At 37.7% G+C, this 20700-nt stretch overlaps 1 protein-coding gene across 1 annotated transcript in view; it reads right to left on the bottom strand.

Annotated features, from left to right (window-relative positions):
• Positions 1 to 20700, bottom strand: part of LOC138713178 (zinc finger and SCAN domain-containing protein 2-like) — a 41416-nt gene that overhangs the window by 7290 nt on the left and 13426 nt on the right. The window contains exons 4-6 of the mRNA XM_069845094.1: positions 7608 to 7720; positions 6798 to 6979; positions 3815 to 3899 (exon numbers count right to left, since the gene is read on the bottom strand). Coding sequence (XP_069701195.1) covers positions 7612 to 7720 — 109 coding nt within the window. The 3' untranslated portion in view covers positions 3815 to 3899; positions 6798 to 6979; positions 7608 to 7611. The remainder of the gene's footprint in view (positions 1 to 3814; positions 3900 to 6797; positions 6980 to 7607; positions 7721 to 20700) is intronic.

Below are 20700 nucleotides of genomic sequence, written 5' to 3'. Positions count from 1 at the left end.
GAGTCGAGACGTAGATGGTAAGATAATATTAAAATGGATTTGAGGGAGGTGGGATATGATGGTAGAGACAGGATTAATCTTGCTCAGGATAGGGACCGATGGCGGGCTTATGTGAGGGCGGCAATGAACCTCAGGGTTGCTTAAAAGCCAGTAAGTTACTTGTAAACAACATGCACAACGGCAATGTTGTTCAAATTTAAAATTAAATTCAACAATATACTTTCCTTCGTGATTTTCTGTATTAGGGATAATGCAGTTTGTATTTGCGAAATATTACAGTTTCAGAGTAATTAATCATTTATACACGGATTTATACTTCCAGTTACAGATTTCAGTCTGTATGACTTGAGGCTTTCCTGGCGTTTGATGTAGAATAACTCTTCTCGGGTTCTCAGCCAGGTGAGTTGGAGATTAGCTTCCAAGCTTTCGACGGCTAGCTCTGCCATCTTCCTCAGGGACGAAGTGATGTGGGACCACGTCTAGCCGGTGTATATGCAAAAGTGGGGCTTCCTGCTGCGGGCCAATCAGGAGCTAGTTCCTAGTCCCGACCGCCAGGCGCATTCTGGTTGGTGGACACGTCAGCCAATCAGGAGCCACTTGCTGGTCCCGACTGTCTGCTGTGTGCTGGTGGTCTAAGCGTATTGATGGCAGGTTTCCATGCTGTACTCAGCTGTAGACCCCCGTCTCTGTTGAAATTATTGCCATCTAGCTGGATTTCGATGGCTTCCTTGATAACTAAGTCCCAGTAACCTGATGTCTTGTCCAAGATGGTGGTGGCGCTGAAATCTATCTTGTGGCCAGTTTCTAGGCTGTGTTGGGCTACTGCAGACTTATCAGGATAATATAGTCTTATGCTGCGTTGGTGTTCCTTGCAGCGTTCCATAATAGTTCGTCCCGTCTGCCCGATGTAGCATTTCCCACACTCACAAGGTATTCTGTAGACACCAGGTGTCCTGAGACCAAGGTCGTCCTTAACTGGTCTCAGCAAGTTCTGGATCTTTGTGGGCGGCTTATGGATGGTTTTAATCCCGTGTTTTCTTGGCATTCTGCTAATTTTGCCCGAGATGGGGCCGTAGAACGGGATATATGCCATGCCCTTTGTCTCCTCTTGTTCCTCGGCAGGTGGTTTGCATATATACCGGTTAGACGTGGTCCCACATCACTTCGTCCCTGAAGAAGATGGCAGAGCTAGCCGTCGAAAGCTTGGAAGCTAATCTCCAACTCACCTGGCTGAGAACCCGAGAAGAGTTATTCTAGATTTCAGTCTGGCCAGATGGTTTCACACAGAGCACTGTCTGTAATTAACTGGTTATAGTAAAGCACTGGATTGTACGAAGGACAATTTATTCTATGAGGACTCACATTCTGATTTGGAAGGTTCCAAGTGACTCTTCACTTAGCTTTGGAAATGAATTTCTGGGTTTTGACGAAGAAGATTAAAAGGTATTCTTTTCTATTTAGATTAGATATTTGATGAAAGAAGAGCTGCACATTACTTTATACAAGGTGGGGCAAAATGAACTCCTGATTCTGAAATCTTTACTACTCACAGTAACCTGCCATTAACAGGCGTTCAGAAGTCAACGTGATTAACTCCTTTTCCAAAGATTTTGAGGTATTCAAGGTTAAAATTGAATACACACAATTGATTCTGTGTTGTAGTCAAGAATAATATTGCATTCTGTGGGCTTTTTACTGAACTATGGAGTTAATCACTTTGACCACTGAAAATATGGTCAATTTAATACATTGCCAACTTAGAAACCCTGAAATAACCAAAAGTGGAGTTAATCATGTTGACTTCTGAACGCCTCATTACTTGAAGACGTATCAATTAATAGGCACAAGTTTGCCATTTTTACATAGCATAAATTCAAAGTCAATTCGTGAAAATAATGTCTGCCAAGTGTCATCCACTGACACTGATGCACTGTCACATCCGAGTCACGATATTTTCCATGACATGCAGTCACATGTCTGGAGGAATTTAATTTGTTCCCTAATTCTCTGCTTCAGATTCGTACACTTTGCTCTTTAAATAGCCCCACAAAAAATAATCACAAGCAGTATCGCATGTTGTATTTATTTATACTACCAGACAATTCAATTTGAATTTGTTAGTCGTGAACATTGTAATTGGGCTTTGCCTGTTATGTTCAACAACAAATGAATAAATAAATAGATAAATAAAAAGTGGGCTTCGCTTGACATCATTAATTCCATTTTTGAGATGAAGTCATGCGGTCTGACAACTCTTGCACTATTTGAATTTTGTACGAATGGTGCAATATCCAACAAAGAGGCCTGTTGTATATATTAAGGGCAACAGCTTCTTGACATTCTCCGGTGTACGCACAGTTCGAGCTCTGTCTGCACGTTTGTCATCTCTTGCAGAAGCTGTCGTCCTCAATTGATTGTGTTGCAATCTGGAACTCTTCCATATCTTGCAACATTGAAATGCTGTCTGAATATGATAGCCAATCATTGCGCATGCTTAAGAGAGAGAATGCTTCAGAAACTCATGTCAGAAAGTCGAGAAAACTGAAATTTCAAGCAGATTGAGCTGCACACACGGACAAGGTAAGGCTAAACGGCCGAAGTCGACTTATGCCTTTCCTACACAAAACAAAACGTCACAAAGAAAATCGTGTAATATTTCTTGAAGTGCATTGCCATTAAGTGTTTTGATTCCGAACACAGACCCAGTCATTTGTTTACTGAACAGTTCCATATTTCAAATGCTAGTAGGAAAGTCCAGGGTAACAGAGAGGGTTTGGAATTGAACGGGTTACATCAGCTGCTTGTCTATGCGGATGATGTGAATATGTTAGGAGAAAATCCACAAACGATTAGGGAAAATACGGAAATTTTACTTGAAGCAAGTAAAGAGATAGGTTTGGAAGTAAATCCCGAAAAGATAAAGTATATGATTATGTCTCGTGACGAAAATATTGTACAAAATGGAAATATAAAAATTGGAAATTTATCTTCTGAAGAAGTGGAGAAGTTCAAATATCTTGGAGCAACAGTAACAAATATAAATGACACTCGGGAGGAAATTAAATGCAGAATAAATATGGGAAATGCCTGTTATTATTCGGTTGAGAAGCTTTTATCATCCAGTCTGCTGTCAAAAAATCTGAAAGTTAGAATTTATAAAACAGTTATATTACCGGTTGTTCTGTATGGTTGTGAAACTTGGACTCTCACTTTGAGAGAGGAACATAGGTTAAGGGTGTTTGAGAAAAAGGACTTAGGAAAATATTTGGGGCTAAGAGGGATGAAGTTACAGGAGAATGGAGAAAGTTACACAACGCAGAACTGCATGCATTGTATTCTTCACCTGACATAATTAGGAACATTAAATCCAGACGTTTGAGATGGGCAGAGCATGTAGCACGTATGGGCGAATCCAGAAATGCATATAGAGTGTTAGTTGGGAGGCCGGAGGGAAAAAGACTTTTGGGGAGCCGAGACATAGATGGGAAGATAATATTAAAATGGATTTGAGGGAGGTGGGATATGATGCTAGAGACTGGATTAATCTTGCTCAGGATAGGGACCGACTGCGGGCTTATGTGAGGGCGGCAATGAACCTCCGGGTTCCTTAAAAGCCAGTAAGTTATTGAATATGAATAAAATTCAACCAATTGGTGATCTTGCAAGTATATTGCTTTGAAAATCTCGAAATGGACTTATTTCCAGAATACTTTCTGTTCTCCACAGAACACAGTAAATAAAATGACAAAACTTGAGTTGTAAGTAACAAGTCATTGTATTGCGTTATATTCATACTTCAAACAATAACACTTACTTGTCTGTATTGCCTGTAATTTCTGAAGCCCTCCATCCCAGCATGTAGTCTAGCACACTCCAGCTTCACGTCCCTTTCCTCCCGGCTGTAAAAAGAAACATTTACCATTACAACACAGTCACAACAATGTACTGTAGCATTACAACACCACTTTAACACTAGGAAGGTTCACACATACTAGGAGAGTGGCAAGCAGTGAACGAGGAGGATCTGATCCAACAGAAGAGGAAGGAAAAGGAGTCTAATGTGTAGCCTGAAGGAGGAGGGGGGGGGGGGGGAGACAAGACTAGGATTACTAGATTCGGTAATTTTCAAGGAATAATATGAAAATTTAAGGATGGTATTACAAAAACTAGGATATCAATATCAAAATCAAAAGGGATTTTAAAGTTTGTTATTGTTTATTTGATGGGTCAACAAAGTGGCTTTACCAAAAAATCTAATTTTTGCGTGAATGAGCAAACAGAGGTAGATATTCACATTTGGAGATAAAAGAATGGCCATGCATAGTAAGTAACATTTAAACCATGTGTGAAAAACAATATTGAAGAAAATTTACCCCATTAAAGTTTAATTACCACCTTTACACACCAAGCTAAGCTAAGCAGTTTGTGAGAGCTTTGGACAAAAACAGTGCTTCTTTAATATACCGGTACTTTTGTGATATATTTTCTAAATGCAGATTAATTCTAAATCATGAGTGTGACAATGTTATGAATGGTTTAGTGAAAAATGTGTACAACAGTTTCAAAATGGTAATAACTAATTTCTTACGCAAGGGTATGGACCCCAAATACAAAAAAAAAATGGTCGAAATTATGCTGGAAAACTTCAGAATCTTAGGCTGCAATATGTCCACACCTATACAAATTTTAACTGACTTGGTTAACAGAAATTGGCAAAAAAAAAAAAAAATCATTCGCGAAAATCGGGTGTAATTAGTAGCCAAGCAAGAATCAATTGTGGATAACTGTATTGAAATACAGAGACATCATTTGCAATGCATGCTGCAGTTGTCTATGGCGGGTCCTCTTTTAAATTGAACACTCTGTAGCAGACATCGCCAAATGACTGTACCATGGTGCACGGCTTACTCGCCTGATGCACTGTTCCAGAGTTTTGTGCAAACGAAGGGACAGTGGCGTGCTCAACTCAAGTGCGCAGTTGATAACAAATAACTTGCATTTACTGTTTACAAATATATGCTTTTAGCAGAAATTGATTTCTACACTCATACCGTATTTTGTAACATTTGAAATGTTGAAAGTTATAACAATTTTGTAATAGAATAACCAGCATGGAACTATAATGTCCAAATGCAGACTGTACTCTTGAAATACATTTATTATGAACACATAATAACATTTTCATTTTTAGTTAAACGATTCTATAGGCTTTGAAATCAAAATAATAATAATAATAATAATAATAATAATAATAATAATAATGCTTAATTTGAAGAAACTTAAAGTTATTCCTGAGGTACAATATTTACTGCTTTACTTTGTTCATTTGGAATGATTTTTGCCCTGTTTTGTTCTTGTAACATGTCTACACAGTCCGGAAAAACTTTCTCTGCGAAAGTGTGAATAAAAGTTCAATTTATTAAGTCTGCTCTAAAAAAAATTTAAATTATGGTTTATTTAACGATGCTCACAACTGGAGAGGTTACATCAGCATCACCGGTGTGCCAGAATTTTGTTCCGCAGGACTTTTTTCATGCCAGTAAATCTACTGACATGAGCCTGTCGCATTTAAACACACTTAAATGCCATCGACCTCGGCCGGGATCGAACCTGCAACTGCGAGCATAGAATGCCAGCGCTATACCAACTATGCTACCGAGGGCGACATGTCTGCTTTGAAATTGATCTTTTAAGTCAGTATCATTTTTGCAAATCAATCACTTCTAACTGTAGATCATTTTGAACACTGTGATAATCGACAGGACAGTGTTGTGAATACTTAAACTCTTTTCCAATTTAGCTACAACTTGAAACCATACTTCAAACTCCTCCTTTAGTTGTGTCAATAATGCGATGAACATGAAATATTCTTACTACATTCAGAACCTTATAACTTGTAATATATTCTCAATTTGCATTACGTTGCATCACCGAAATGAAAGGAGTAACCTTGTCCATAGAGCGTCTACTCTGCATTGAATTTGTAATTGCAGCGCACTGACACATAAAATGAGTTGGCGATGCCTGCTCTATAGTAATGGTGGTGGTGGTAATGTAGCAGTAGTAGTAATAACAATAATTATGTTACCAGTAATCAATACAAAATTCTAATAAACTCAATGACTGTTGTTTTCGCATGACAATTACGAATAAATGTCACTAATCCCCATTTCAGTTTGGTTGATAGGCTTTCCCCTCTACTCACACTCTTTACCATCCGTGAAGGGGAAGTTGCTACTGTCTATCTTATTAACGTTCGACTAATTGACTTTGAACATAGTGAAAATTCTTATTATTGAAAATGTTTACCGGTAATCTATATTTCGAAAATCTATGCTAAGTGTTTGTATTTCATTTTATTATTGTTTGTATCAACTGGGATATTAAAAAGCTACTGACAGCAGGAGATAAATGTTTTCTCCACCACTAGTTGCTACTCTAAGCATACACAACAGGACAATCTGCACTATGTCATTTCCCCCAGACTTCATAACACAAACTAATATTCCTTAATTTAATTATTAGTTGAAAATATTATAAGAACGACACTAAAATATACTGAAACATGTAATTGTGTCACTGTATTTTATATCCACTTATGTAGTTTATTTTCTTGTGTGTTTAACTTGGGGGGGGTGCAGGTATAAGAGGTAACAGCTAGCGGTCTTTCACTGACGGACTCAGGGCAAGTAGAAGGGGAAAGAAAAGCCTTCGCATCCTCTCAACTTGTATGAAATGTCGTTTAGAAATCAGGGTATGTTTTGGATGAAAGGAACCATCTTGGTCCCAGTACTTACCAGTTCATGTATGTTTGCTGTCAGAGCAGTGGTCCAGTCCGGGGTTGCATCGCGTTCCTCATCTGAGTGCCATTTCACTACATGGATGTTTGTGTGCATGAAGAACCACCATTCTAATCTTCTGCACGAGTAGCATCAGAGAATTTGAAGCCCAATCTGCGATTGTCCCCAGTTGTCTGAAACTAGAAGATGACAACATATATTTCTGTACAAGCTAACAGCAAGACATGGAAGCTGCATTGGTGGTAGAAGTATTGCAGTTTCAAAATACAAATCAACAATGTTTGAACTGTTTTTTTAGAAGCGTATAAATTTTAAATTGTATTATTCTTACTATATTCATATTTCTAATTTACTATGAATAATTGTACAGATTATTCAGTACCAATGACATGTAGTACAATTGAAGATGTTATTACAAAAACAACCCTTGTCAAAATTGCTATTTTTCAGGAGAACAATAAAAATAAATAGAACAACACATGTCAGCTGTTTCCGTACAACTGGTGTTTATCCTTGTGGTTGTTGCACCTGACATGTGTCATTTTTGGAGTCTATGAACATTTGAAATAGTAGCAAATGTGTCCTTTACTCAATTTCATTAAAGCTGACTAGGGCTGTTTTTGTAATAATGCCTTCAATTAAATTGAATAGTTAATTAATATTAATTAAGCAAATGGTCAAACACTGTCTCTGCAGAGAACTCATTTTGGTGATTTATAAATTCCAATTCTAAAGAGATACGAGTTGTGAAGGAAACTATTCTGTAAGTTTTGGATGGGGTAGCCACCCTGATATCTCTGTACTTACCAGTTCACAAGCTGTGGCATTTCCTGCATGACTCCCACTCAGCTAAGCTATCCCATCCTCTGATCAAGCTGCTCCAGAAACTGAACACGTCCTCCGAGATTGTCCCTGAATACCTGAAACAAGAAAGAGTACAATATTGATATATTTCTTCACAAGTGGTTCAAATTATCAGTAAACTTTGTAATAGCAATATAATTATGGAAACCGTTTTACAGGCTTTATTTTGTGTTAAAAATATTCTATTCCATTACCATGGAAAGTTACAAATTCGCAATGTTTGTAGTGTATTATGATGATTTTGATAATTCTACAGTACTAGATGAAAGAAGGTACCATGTTTTCTTTTTCTTTCAAATTGCATATTACATACAAATAGTTCAGAGTACTAAGCATGTACAGTAGAACCCCGATTATCCATCACCCTATTAACCGATTGTTGGATTATCCGTCTGTCTTTCCCTCACTTTCTTTTCTTTCTTTTTTTTTTTGCTGCAGAAATATTACTATACATTGTATCAGCATGTTATTTTTCTAGAGTGTTATTACAAGACTTTATCACACAGTATGGTCTACTGTTCCAGTTGTCATATAACTTCTGTATAAAAATTCTTCTATGGGTGTCAAAATAAATCTTGTTGTGCTAAGTATCGAAAAAAGAAGTGTAGGCCTAAAAAATTGAATGGTTTGGAGAAAGAGAAACTATGACTCCTATCTCATCAGAATACGAGATTGGAGTGTATAAAGTATGTAAATCTACAACACGAGACCTCCATTATTCCTATCTTTCCACAGACAGACACTTTCCCTTAAAAATCCGTCATTGACAACCAGACTTACCTAAATTAGTAGACTTCTGCTCCACTACCTAGCATGTTAAATACAAGGCCATGGAGGAATTTTCGAAAATTATCAGATTTTTTTTTTGATTAACCATTCAGCCCACCCTCTTCATTACGACGGATAATAGAGGTTCTACTGTAGTTTTACTTTCTAGCACCCAATATTTTCCATAGAATAACCTAGAAGTATTTCCCTATTCTACATAGTAACGAATTAATGTTTCATTGCCATATTGCCCAAATCAGATATCACGAGCAAACAGATCAAATGTAAAACACGATTGTTAAATGTCAAAATAATACATTCTCTTTCGACAATAATGAACTATTTCCACTGACACTAAAAATGCTTTCTTGTTGATGCAGTCCAGGCTCCAAACACACACTGTCCCGCAGTTATATAGTACTTGACTTCAGAGAATGGCATGGTATTATCCCAAAAAGTCTTAGATACAGTATATACAGTCTTGTTCGTACAGCCCCTATTTTTCTGATAAAGCCCATTTTAACTGTGAAATAAGACAACAATTTTGTTTTCTTCTTCACGTATATATCCATGTACAGTTTATTCATAATATGCAGTATTATATTTAATTATAATGTACCTTGTCCACACCTGTGGAGTAACGGTCAGCGCGTCTGGCTGTGAAACCAGGTGGCCCAGGTTAGATTCCCGGTCAGGGAAAGTTATCTGGTTGAGGTTTTTTTCCGGGGTTTTCCTTCAACCCAATATGAGCAAATGCTGGGTAACTTTCGGTGCTGGACCCCAGACTCATTTCACCGGCATTATCACCTTCATTTCATTCAGACGCTAAATAACCTAGATGTTGATACAGCATCGTAAAATAACCTACTGAAAAAAAAAAATGTATCTTTAAAACATTTGTTATTTTAAAAAGAAATCTCCATTATTTGTTGTGTTCGATATGCAACTTTTCTGTTCGTACACTTACAAGTCTTGCCCTATCTCACCGTTTCAAAATACGCTGACCGGTCAGTGCTTGCTGCTGCTGAGTGGTGGCTTCCCTTGTTTACATTTTTACCTTGCAAGCATGATAGTACGGTACAAGATGGCGAAGCGAAAGCAGCTTTCAGAAGATCTGAAGAAAGTTATTGTCCAACTTGCCCTTAAAGGTAAGTCTGTAAGGGAAATAAGTAAAATTGTTGGACATAGACATTCAACAGTTCAGCATATTGTAAACAAGTTTAAATATGAAGGGTCTTGGACGAATTTGAGGCGAAAACCAAAAGAGAGAAAATTAAATGAAAGGGACGAAAGAGACATTGTACAACAAATTCGACGTGACCCTAAGTTAAGTGGGTCGACCTGGTTGGCGAGTTGGTATAGCGTTGGCCTTCTATGCCCAAGGTTGCGGGTTCGATCCCGGGCCAGGTCGATGGCATTTAAGTGTGCTTAAATGCGACAGGCTCATGTCAGTAGATTTACTGGCATGTAAAAGAACTCCTGCGGGACAAAATTCCGGCACATCCGGCGACGCTGATATAACCTCTGCAGTTGCGAGCGTCGTTAAAATAAAACATAACATTTTAAGTTAAGTGTTGAAAAACTGGGTTCACAAGTACACGACACTATAGGAAAAGAAATGTCTAACCAGACCATTCGTCGTGTATTGTGGAAATATGGGTATCATGGCAGGGTTCCACGTAAGAAACCTTTTATTAGTGGGTCAAATAGAATAAAAAGACTTCTATTTGCAAATGAACACGTTTCTGAAGAGGAGGACTATTGGGATCGTGTAATATGGTCCGAGACGAAGATAAATCTTTTCGGCACAGATGGTTGCAACAGCGTGTGGAGGAACGCAAACTCTGCCTTCAGGAAAGAAAATACTATTCCTACTGTAAAACACGGAGGTGGTTCCATCATGATACGGGCTTGTATGTCTTCCTCTGAAGTCGGAAACATACACTCCATTGATGGAATTATGGATGAAATGATGTACAAGAATATTCTTATGACAAATTTGAAAGAAAGTGCTAAAAAATGGGCTTCCAGGGTAGTTATATATTTCAACATAACGATCCTAAACATACCGCCGAAATCATCAAGACCTGGCTCATTTGGAACATTCCCCATCAACTCAAAACGCTACCTCAATCAGCGGATTTAAATCCTATCAAACATTTGTGGCCAATTTTGAAAAGGGGGGTACGAAATAGCAAGGTAACATCCATTCCGTAGCTCAGAAGAAGAGTGGCAGAAGAATGGCAGAATATCACCCCAGAGCATCACCCGTCATTCTCATTATTTATTAATTGAGATAAGTCGTAACATAGTGGTTGTACCGGAAGGTGTGGCTGGGATTTGCAAGAAACTTGCTTCTTCAATGAAAAGAAAATGTGAGGAGGTTATTAAAGCCAAAGGATGTGTTACAAGATATTAATTTTGTGTAATAGTTGGCAATTATGACTTTGAAAAGTACAAAATGATTAGATGTACGAACAGAAAAGCAGCATAAAATGTGCACTTTTTTTTTTTTTTTTGATTTTGTATGTTTATTTATATTGATCTGAAAAAATTGATGAAGCTTATTGTATATCCTGGAAAGAAGATATTGTTTTTTCATATTTTAATTTAACCCATTAAAATAAATTATATTTTCGGTAACAAAATTGTCTATTTTTAATAACAATATTAATGTATGAACAAGATGGTTACATACTGTAAGTAAATGATGTTGGCATTATACAGAACGGCCCCCTCGAACATCTCTAATTTTCATTGTCTATGAAAGGAAGACCAAAAGTGCAGGAAAATTTAAATAGTTTTTAAATAATTTTTCAAATTTATTTTACGACGCTTTTTCAACTGCTATTGTTATATACCGTCTGAATGAGATGGTGACAATGCCAGCAGATGAGTCCAGAGTCCATTGCCAAAAAGTTATTCAGCATTTTCTCTTACATGTGTTGAGGGAAAACCCCGGAAAAAACCTAGGTTAAACGAGCGTTGAGCAACTTCCGCCGATTTTGGAATAGACACCGACGTGGTTAGGTTAGTTTAGGCTTTCATTATCCCTCAAGATGAAGGTGAAAGCGATTGAGTGTGATTTTTTGTTTTCTATGTTGGCAATTCAAGTGTGTCAGTGTCTATTCCAAAATCGGCAGAAGTCGCTCAATGCTCGTTTCACCAAAACCTAAACCAGGTTAACTTGTCCCAATCAGGATTTGACCTGGACCCGTTAATTTTACAGTCAGACATGCTAACCATTACTCCACAGCGGTGGATCCATATAGTTATGGAACATTCGAGATGACCCTAAAATAAATGTGGCTTTATGCAGGGTATGATAATTGGACATTTATTTTTCATTGCGCCTTCTGTCATAGCACCTCTGTATCTAGATCTGCTAGAAGAATACGTATTTCCACAGATGGCACACAAATAGCCCAGCATAATCTTCCAACAAGATGGAGCATACAACACTGGATAATTTCCTGAACCGTAGGATTAGACATGGCAGCACAATAGTATGGTCTCAGTCTCATTACCCCATTAGACTTTTTCTTTGAGGCTAGTCAAGGACATTGGATATTCTACCAAGGTAACAAATGACCTCAACAACTTATATGATAGCATTGTGGAAGCAGCAGGAACTATCACACTAGATATGTTACAGAGAACCTGGACTGAAATTGAGTAGGCGTACCGGCATTGTTTTGATATTGTTCCTGCTTCCGAGGAGGTTCAAGTACAAACCTACTACCGATTGTTTTTGTGAAATTGAGTTGCATTTCCTAATAAAGGTGACAAAAATTCCCTCGCATTTTCTTTTTCAGAGGAGGGCTGAAATAAGTTCTACCCCATATCTTGCTGAAAAGGGTTCCATCAGACACACGAAGAGTATTGGGTTATTTTAAGACGCTGTATCAACATCTCAGGTTATTTAGCGTCTGAATGAAATGGTGATAATGCCGGTGAAGTGAGTGAGTCCGGGGTCCATCACCGAAAGATACCTAGCATTTGCTCATATTGGGTTGAGGGAAAACCCCGGAAAAAACCTCAACCAGGTAACTTGTCCCGACCGAGATTCGAACCCGGGCCACATGACTTCGCGACCAGACGTACTCCACAGGTGTGGACCACGAAGAGTAATTTTAGATCTAACTAAGATTTGAACAGAGCCACCATCGAGCCATAGACTTAAATTGGAAGAACTGATCAATAGCCTATTAGGCTATATCATTCCTCAAAGAAAAATACACGTAAATTACCGGTACGGAATATAGTGGTAATAACTCTCCTAATTGAATCAAGGGGAACAATTCCCAAATGTTTTTAAAAACTACGAACCAAATTGATGGAGGACATTGCAAAACTTGTTTTATGAAGATCCTGTCAAATTTCAAATGGCCATATCATACAAAAAAATTGACTTTGCTGAACTCCCGTCTGCTTTATTTAAGATTTTCCGTAGTTATGTATTTCTGTTAATTGTGGTTTTCTGTAATTATATCTTTGTACAGATACTTCAGTGGAAGGCAGTTTCGTTAATAAATAACAGTAAAATTAAAGCTGTTTCTTAAATACACGAGCCTATCCCAACAGATTACGATCTGTAATATAACTCTGATAAACTACTATAACAATATTCAATTTAATATATAACTGATCAAGAAGAACTCGATAAAGAAAGAGTCAAGGATCTACACATTAGAATTCATCACTTATTTACCTACAACCCAGTAACACAACCATCTCCAACAGCTGCTGAATTGAAAGAGACCGTCAAATTCAAAATGGAAGCACAATGTGGCGCACTCTACAGAACATCCGGTCATGGTTTGTACTAAATAACAGAAAATCGTACAAATTGAGGACAGAACATTCATCCATGTTCCGTAACACATCGTAAAATAAATTTCTAGATTTGTAATTATTGCATTTACCAAACACATAAATTACACACATACAATATGATATCGAACGCTCCACGTAACAGCGGAAACCAAAAAAATTCTACGTTGCGATTGGTTCACAAGACTACCGCGCAGCGTACTTCAATTTTTTAATGGGAAGGGTTGCCAACTCAAATAACTGTGAAGAGCCTAGTTCCAACCATAGAAAAATAAATAACGGATTTGGGTATTTAGAAAAAGATGAATCTGGCCGGAATTCTACGCTAATATTCCCCTTATTATTCTTGTATTCCACTCGTTTTCCTAGTATTCCCCTTGTTTTGCTCTCGTTCTCCTTACATCGCATTTGTGTTTCCCTTGTTCTCTTTGTAAACATCTTGTTCTCCTAGTACTCCCTTTGTTGTCCTTGTATTTCTCTTGTTCTCCTAGCATTCCCCTTGTACTCTTTGTAATCACCTTGTTCTCCTAATACTCCCCCTTGTTGTCTTTATATTTCCCTTGCTCTCTTTGTATTCCCCTCATTCTCCTAGCATTCCCCTTGTACTCTTTGTAATCACCTTGTTCTCCTAGTACTCCCCCTTGTTGTCCTTGTATTTCTCTTGTTCTCCTAGCATTCCCTTTGTACTCTTTGTAATCACCTTGTTCTCCTAGTACTCCCCTTGTATTTCCCTTGCTCTCTCTGTATTCCCCTCATTCTCCTAGCATTTCCCTTGTACTCTTTGTAATCACCTTGTTCTCCTAGTACTCCCCTTGTATTTCCCTTGCTCTCTCTGTATTCCCCTCATTCTCCTAGCATTTCCCTTGTACTCTTTGTAATCACCTTGTTCTCCTAGTACTCCCCTTGTATTTCCCTTGCTCTCTCTGTATTCCCCTCATTCTCCTAGCATTCCCCTTGTACTCTTTGTAATCACCTTGTTCTCCTAGTACTCCCCCTTGTTGTCCTTGTATTTCTCTTGTTCTCCTAGCATTCCCTTTGTACTCTTTGTAATCACCTTGTTCTCCTAGTACTCCCCTTGTATTTCCCTTGCTCTCTCTGTATTCCCCTCATTCTCCTAGCATTTCCCTTGTACTCTTTGTAATCACCTTGTTCTCCTAGTACTCCCCTTGTATTTCCCTTGCTCTCTCTGTATTCCCCTCATTCTCCTAGCATTTCCCTTGTACTCTTTGTAATCACCTTGTTCTCCTAGTACTCCCCTTGTATTTCCCTTGCTCTCTCTGTATTCCCCTCATTCTCCTAGCATTCCCCTTGTACTCTTTGTAATCACCTTGTTCTCCTAGTACTCCCCCTTGTTGTCCTTGTATTTCTCTTGTTCTCCTAGCATTCCCTTTGTACTCTTTGTAATCACCTTGTTCTCCTAGTACTCCCCTTGTATTTCCCTTGCTCTCTCTGTATTCCCCTCATTCTCCTAGCATTCCCCTTGTACTCTTTGTAATCACCTTGTTCTCCTAGTACTCCCCCTTGTTGTCCTTGTATTTCTCTTGTTCTCCTAGCATTCCCTTTGTACTCTTTGTAATCACCTTGTTCTCCTAGTACTCCCCTTGTATTTCCCTTGCTCTCTCTGTATTCCCCTCATTCTCCTAGCATTTCCCTTGTACTCTTTGTAATCACCTTGTTCTCCTAGTACTCCCCTTGTATTTCCCTTGCTCTCTCTGTATTCCCCTCATTCTCCTAGCACTTCCCTTGTACTCTTTGTAATCACCTTGTTCTCCTAGTACTCCCCTTGTTCGTCCTGTGTCCCATTGTGTCCTTGTATTCCCCTCATTCTCCTAGTACTCCTCTTGTTCTCCTTGTCCTTCCCTTGTTCTCATTATATTGCCTTGTTCATCCTGTGTCTCATTGCGTCTTTGTATTCTTCTTGTTTCATTTCTCGCAGCACCTACACATAGTTGTACGTAAAGATTTGCAGGACGTTAAAGCTGTGTACCAGGTGATAGTTTTAAACAACATGAGAAGAAGCAGGGAGAGAAGAAATAACCATGAAGAAAAATGAAGAAAAGGAAAATGAATTGGAAATGTAAGGAGAAAGTGAGGAAATGGAATGAATGCAAATTGACGAGGATGTGAACCAAGTTCCAGGGAGCAGACAGGTGAAGAGGTGAGAGAATGAGGCAGGAGGAACAGGAGTTAAATAGAGGTTGATGAACAGTACCATAGGAAGAAGGTAGATGAAAAAGAAAAGCGATTCGACTCTAGATTAGTGGATAAAAAAAAAAACAAAACAAACATGTCACTAAATAGTTTGCAGTTGGTTTCAAGTAACATCTGGAAGCAAAGCGATGATATGTATTAAAGTAACTTAATCCAACAGACATTGGAGAAGTGACAGAAATTCCTGTATTCCGTCCACAGTAACTCAATCATTACCTAAATGATGATGATGATAATATTTACTTACTTATGGCTTTTAAGGAACCAGGAGGTTCATTGCCACCCTCACATAAGCCCGCCATTGGTCCCTATCCTGAGCAAGATTAATCCATTCTCTATCATCATATCCCACCTCCCTCAAATACATTTTAATATTATCTTCCCATCTACGTCTCGGCCTACCTAAAGGTCTTTTTCCCTCCGGCCTCCCAACTAACACTCTATATGCATTTGTGGATTCGCCCATACGTACTACATGCCCTGCCCATCTCAAACATCTGGATTTAATGTTCCTAATTATGTCAAGTGAAGAATACAATGCATGCAGTTCTGCGTTGTGTAAATTTCTCCATTCTCCTGTAACTTCATCCCTCTTAGCCCCAAATATTTTCCTAAGCACCTTAATCTCAAACACCCTTAATCTCTGTTCCTCTCTCAAAGTGAGAGTCTAAGTTTCACAACCATAAAGAACAACCGGAAATATAACTGTTTTATAAATTCTAACTTTCAGGTTTTTTGACAGCAGACTGGATGATAAAAGCTCCTCAGCTGAATAATAACAGGCATTTCCCACATTTATTCTGTGTTTAATTTCCTCCCGAGTATCATTCATATTTGTTACTGTTGCTCCAAGATATTTGAACTTCTCCACCTCTTCGAAGGATAAATCTCCAATTTTTATATTTCCATTTCGTACAATATTCTGGTCACGAGACATAATCATATACTTTGTCTTTTCGGGATTTAGATGATGATGATGATAATGACAATAATAATGGTTGTTGTTTAGTCAACTGTCCGAAGACAGGCCTGAATCTCACAAGTGATACCAAGTGATGAGGTAGGGTGGCCAGTTCCTTTCTCCCTCTATTGCATACATCGCCAATTAGCTACATATTATACTAATCAGGTTTTAAATGTATACAAACAATTGTTCTTCCTCAAACACATATTGCACATATTGTCAAGTGAAATTAGGTACTGCCTGAATCAGAAGAATGATGATGACAATAATAATAATAATAATAATAATAATAATAATAATAATAATAATAATAATAATAATAATAATAATACTCAGTTAAATGGTACTTCGTTTAATGTTCATGTCAACCTATTTTTCACGTAACTTTCTTTCATTGTCTCTATGTAATTTTGTGTGCCTTACAATATTGTTTTTAAATAAGGTATCAATTTAATGTATTTCATGTATATTTTTTTTAAAACTGGTTGAGTGGAAGAGAAGACCTTAACTTTGCCAGGTAATATAAAGCTATTACAGCTAATGCTAATACTACTACTGCATGAATAAATTTTCTCTCACTCCCATCGGCCTGGATGGCGCAGTCGGGAGTAGAGGGAGTCAGTAGATTTACTGGCATGTAAAAGAACTCCTGCAGAACAAAGTTCCAGCACACTGGTGATGCTGGTATAACCTCGGAAGTTGTGAGCGTCGTTCAACAAAACATAAATTTAAAATTTACAGCTCTCTCCATGGTACATCTTACAAATGAATATTGTTCTATATGCCACTTCATTGAACTCTTCGAACCACAATACAATGTCCATGTTAACATGTTCCACTTCCTGTAATCTAACAAGCTTTGCACTGTGAACGTATTGTACTGCTGTGGGTGATTCTCAAAACAAATTACAGTCAGAAATAATTGAACGTTTTTCTATTGGCTCATAGCTGCACAACACACTATACATGATGCAATATTTGTCTTTTTTTCTGGTTAATTAAAGATAATGAATGACCACCTGTAGTAACTGTAGTAACTTTCGAGGAATAACACTTTTGTTGACGTCGTACAAAATTTTGTCCAATATTCTTTTGAGAAGATTAACTCCATATGTAGATGAAATTATTGGGGATCATCAGTGTGGTTTTAGGTGTAATAGATCAACTATTGACCAGATATTTTGTATCCGACAGATAATGGAGAAAAAATGGGAGTATAAGGGTACAGTGCATCAGTTATTCATAGATTTCAAAAAGGCATATGACTCGGTTAAGAGAGAAGTTTTATATGATATTCTTATTGAATTTGGTATTCCCAAGAAACTAGTTCGATTAATTAAAATGTGTCACAGTGAAACATACAGCAGAGTTCGTATAGGTCAGTTTCTGTCAGATGTGTTTCCAATTCACTGCAGGCTAAAGCAAGGAGATGCACTATCACCTTTACTTTTTAACTTTGCTCTAGAGTATGCCATTAGGAAAGTTCAGGATAACAGAGAGGGCTTGGAATTGAACAGGTTACATCAGCTGCTTGTCTATGCGGATGACGTGAATATGTTAGGAGAAAATCCACAAACGATTAGGGAAAACACGGGAATTTTACTTGAAGCAAGTCAAGAGATAGGTTTGGAAGTAAATCCCGAAAAGACAAAGTATATGATTATGTCTCGTGACGAGAATATTGTACGAAATAGAAATATAAAAATTGGAAATTTATCTTTTGAAGAGGTGGAGAAGTTCAAATATCTTGGAGCAACAGTAACAAATATAAATGATACTCAGGAAGAAATTAAACACAGAATAAATATGGGAAATGCGTGTTATTATTTGGTTGAGAAACTTTTATCATCTAGTCTGCTGTCGAAAAATCTGAAAGTAAGAATTTATAAAACAGTTATATTACTGGTTGTTCTGTATGGTTGTGAAAATTGGACTCTCACTTTGAGAGAGGAAAAGAGATTAAGAATGTTTGAGAATAAGGTGCTTAGGAAAATATTTGGGGCTAAGAGGGATGAAGTTACAGGAGAATGGAGAAAGTTACACAACGCAGAACTGCACGCATTGTATTCTTCACCTGACATAATTAGGAACATTAAATACAGACGTTTGAGATGGGCAGGGCATGTAGTACGTATGGGCGAATCCACAAATGCATATAGAGTGTTAGTTGGGAGGCCGGAGGGAAAAAGACCTTTAGGGAGGCCGAGACGTAGATGGGAAGATAATATTAAAAATGTATTTGAGGGAGGTGGGATATGATGATAGAGAATGGATTAATCTTGCTCAGGATAGGGACCAATGGCGGGCTTATGTAAGAGTGGCAATGAACCTTCGGGTTCCTTAAAAGCCAGTAAGTAAGTAAGAATGACCACCTCTATGGTGTAGAGGTCACCATGCTGGTCTCTTATGCAGAGGGCCCGGGTTCGATTTCTGGTTGGGTTGAATTTCCTGGTTGAGATTTTTTCAGGGTTTTTCCTCAACCGTAAGGCAAATGCCAGGAAATTCGAGCCACAACATCCCTGAATATCACCGGCCTCATTCATCACCAAAATCATACTCATAACAAATCAGTCATACATATACAGTCGCCATCTAGTTCACAGCATTAGAACCAGTCTCAACAATAGTACACAGGCCTTCGGATTTCACACAGAAAATAAATTCGCGATATGACCTGAGATGTTAAAGCGAGTATAAATAACAGCGAGAGAAAAAAAAATTAAGGATACTGCATCAACTAATATGTTATTTAGTGTTGATGGAATTTGTGATGTCAAGATGGTATTGCGATAGGCTGTAAAACACATTTTAAATACAATAAAATGCCTAATATATGTGGATTACATGACATAAAATGTTTGCTACTCAACATTTTATGTCTTGTAACCCACATGTATTCTCCTATTAGTATATTAACTGTATAATATATCTCAAGTGAATTAATCGTCGAATTTATCTCGAGCATATTAGGTCTTATAAATTGTGTGTTTGTATGAGAGTGTGTATATTCCCCTTATGTTATGTTATGTGTAATTTTCTACTTTATTTTATATATTATGTAACCGATCTTGACTACTTGTAATTTTATATTATGTAAATGATCTTGAATATTTGTAATTTTCTACTATATTTTATGTAATTTTTAAGGTATTTCTTTTGTGTTATTTTGTAATCTAATTTTGTATTTCATGTATACTGTGCAAATCTAATCTTTCAGGTAAAGCTTCCTGTAAAGCAGATTTGAATAATTTCAAGGGAAAAATTGTTCCGGAACCGGGTATCGATCCCGGGACCTCTGGTTGAACGTACCAGCACTCTGCCAACTGAGCTACCCGGGAACTCCACCCGACACCGTCTCAACTTTTCCCTTTATATCCACACAACTAGCGTGGGCTGACGAAATGCCAGAAACCCACATCGAGTGCACACAAACTCTGTGTGACTTGGAATTGCGGTTTTCTGTTAACGTACACAGTGACGTATATATTATGGAAATCTAATCTTTCAGGTAAAGCTTCCTGTAAAGCAGATTTGAATAATTTCAAGGGAAAAATTGTTCCGGGGCCGGGTATTGAAACCTGGTTGAGTGGAAGAGAAGGCCTCATGGCCTTAACTCTGTCAGGCAAAATAAACCTACTACTACTACTACTACTAAAAAACCCAAATTATTTGCATAAAATTATTACAATTAATTTTGGTATATAATTTCTAAAATTGTGTATATTGTTAGAATACACAGATCCACAATAGTTGCAGTAACCCACTCAACTGTAGCTCCATTCCATGACCAACAGGTGATGAGGCTATCAAAACTTCGCTATAATAACTCTTTGTGTGATACTCCATACCGTTTGTCAGGAACTGATTACTGAAGTTTCCTGGTCTGCCAGTGAGGCCCGTGGCAATGATAAGTTTTGTCTCTTTTATTGCTGTACGCCCCTTTATGAAGAGCATCCTTATAACCTGGCAGGGACGTTGACAGCTCCTCTTATAAATTAATTACACAAACATTTACAGTTTAACTTACACAGAGTGTTCAATTCAGTACTTTATATAGATACGGCTTGTGAAGTTTATACATTTCATTTCCTCAAATATTGAGCTATATATTGAGAGATTTACTGGAATGCCTACAAGTTTCTGAGAAAATTTAATTCTGACATCCTGTCTCAAATATCAGCTAAAAGATTTGTATCAATGACATTAAAATATCATCAACATCTGCAATGATTCCCTTTCTCCTAGAAACAAGTATATGTA

The sequence above is a fragment of the Periplaneta americana genome, chromosome 2, assembly GCF_040183065.1.
Source record: "Periplaneta americana isolate PAMFEO1 chromosome 2, P.americana_PAMFEO1_priV1, whole genome shotgun sequence".
In the NCBI taxonomy this organism is placed as follows: domain Eukaryota; kingdom Metazoa; phylum Arthropoda; class Insecta; order Blattodea; family Blattidae; genus Periplaneta; species Periplaneta americana.
This window is presented reverse-complemented; position numbering and strand designations above follow the sequence as displayed.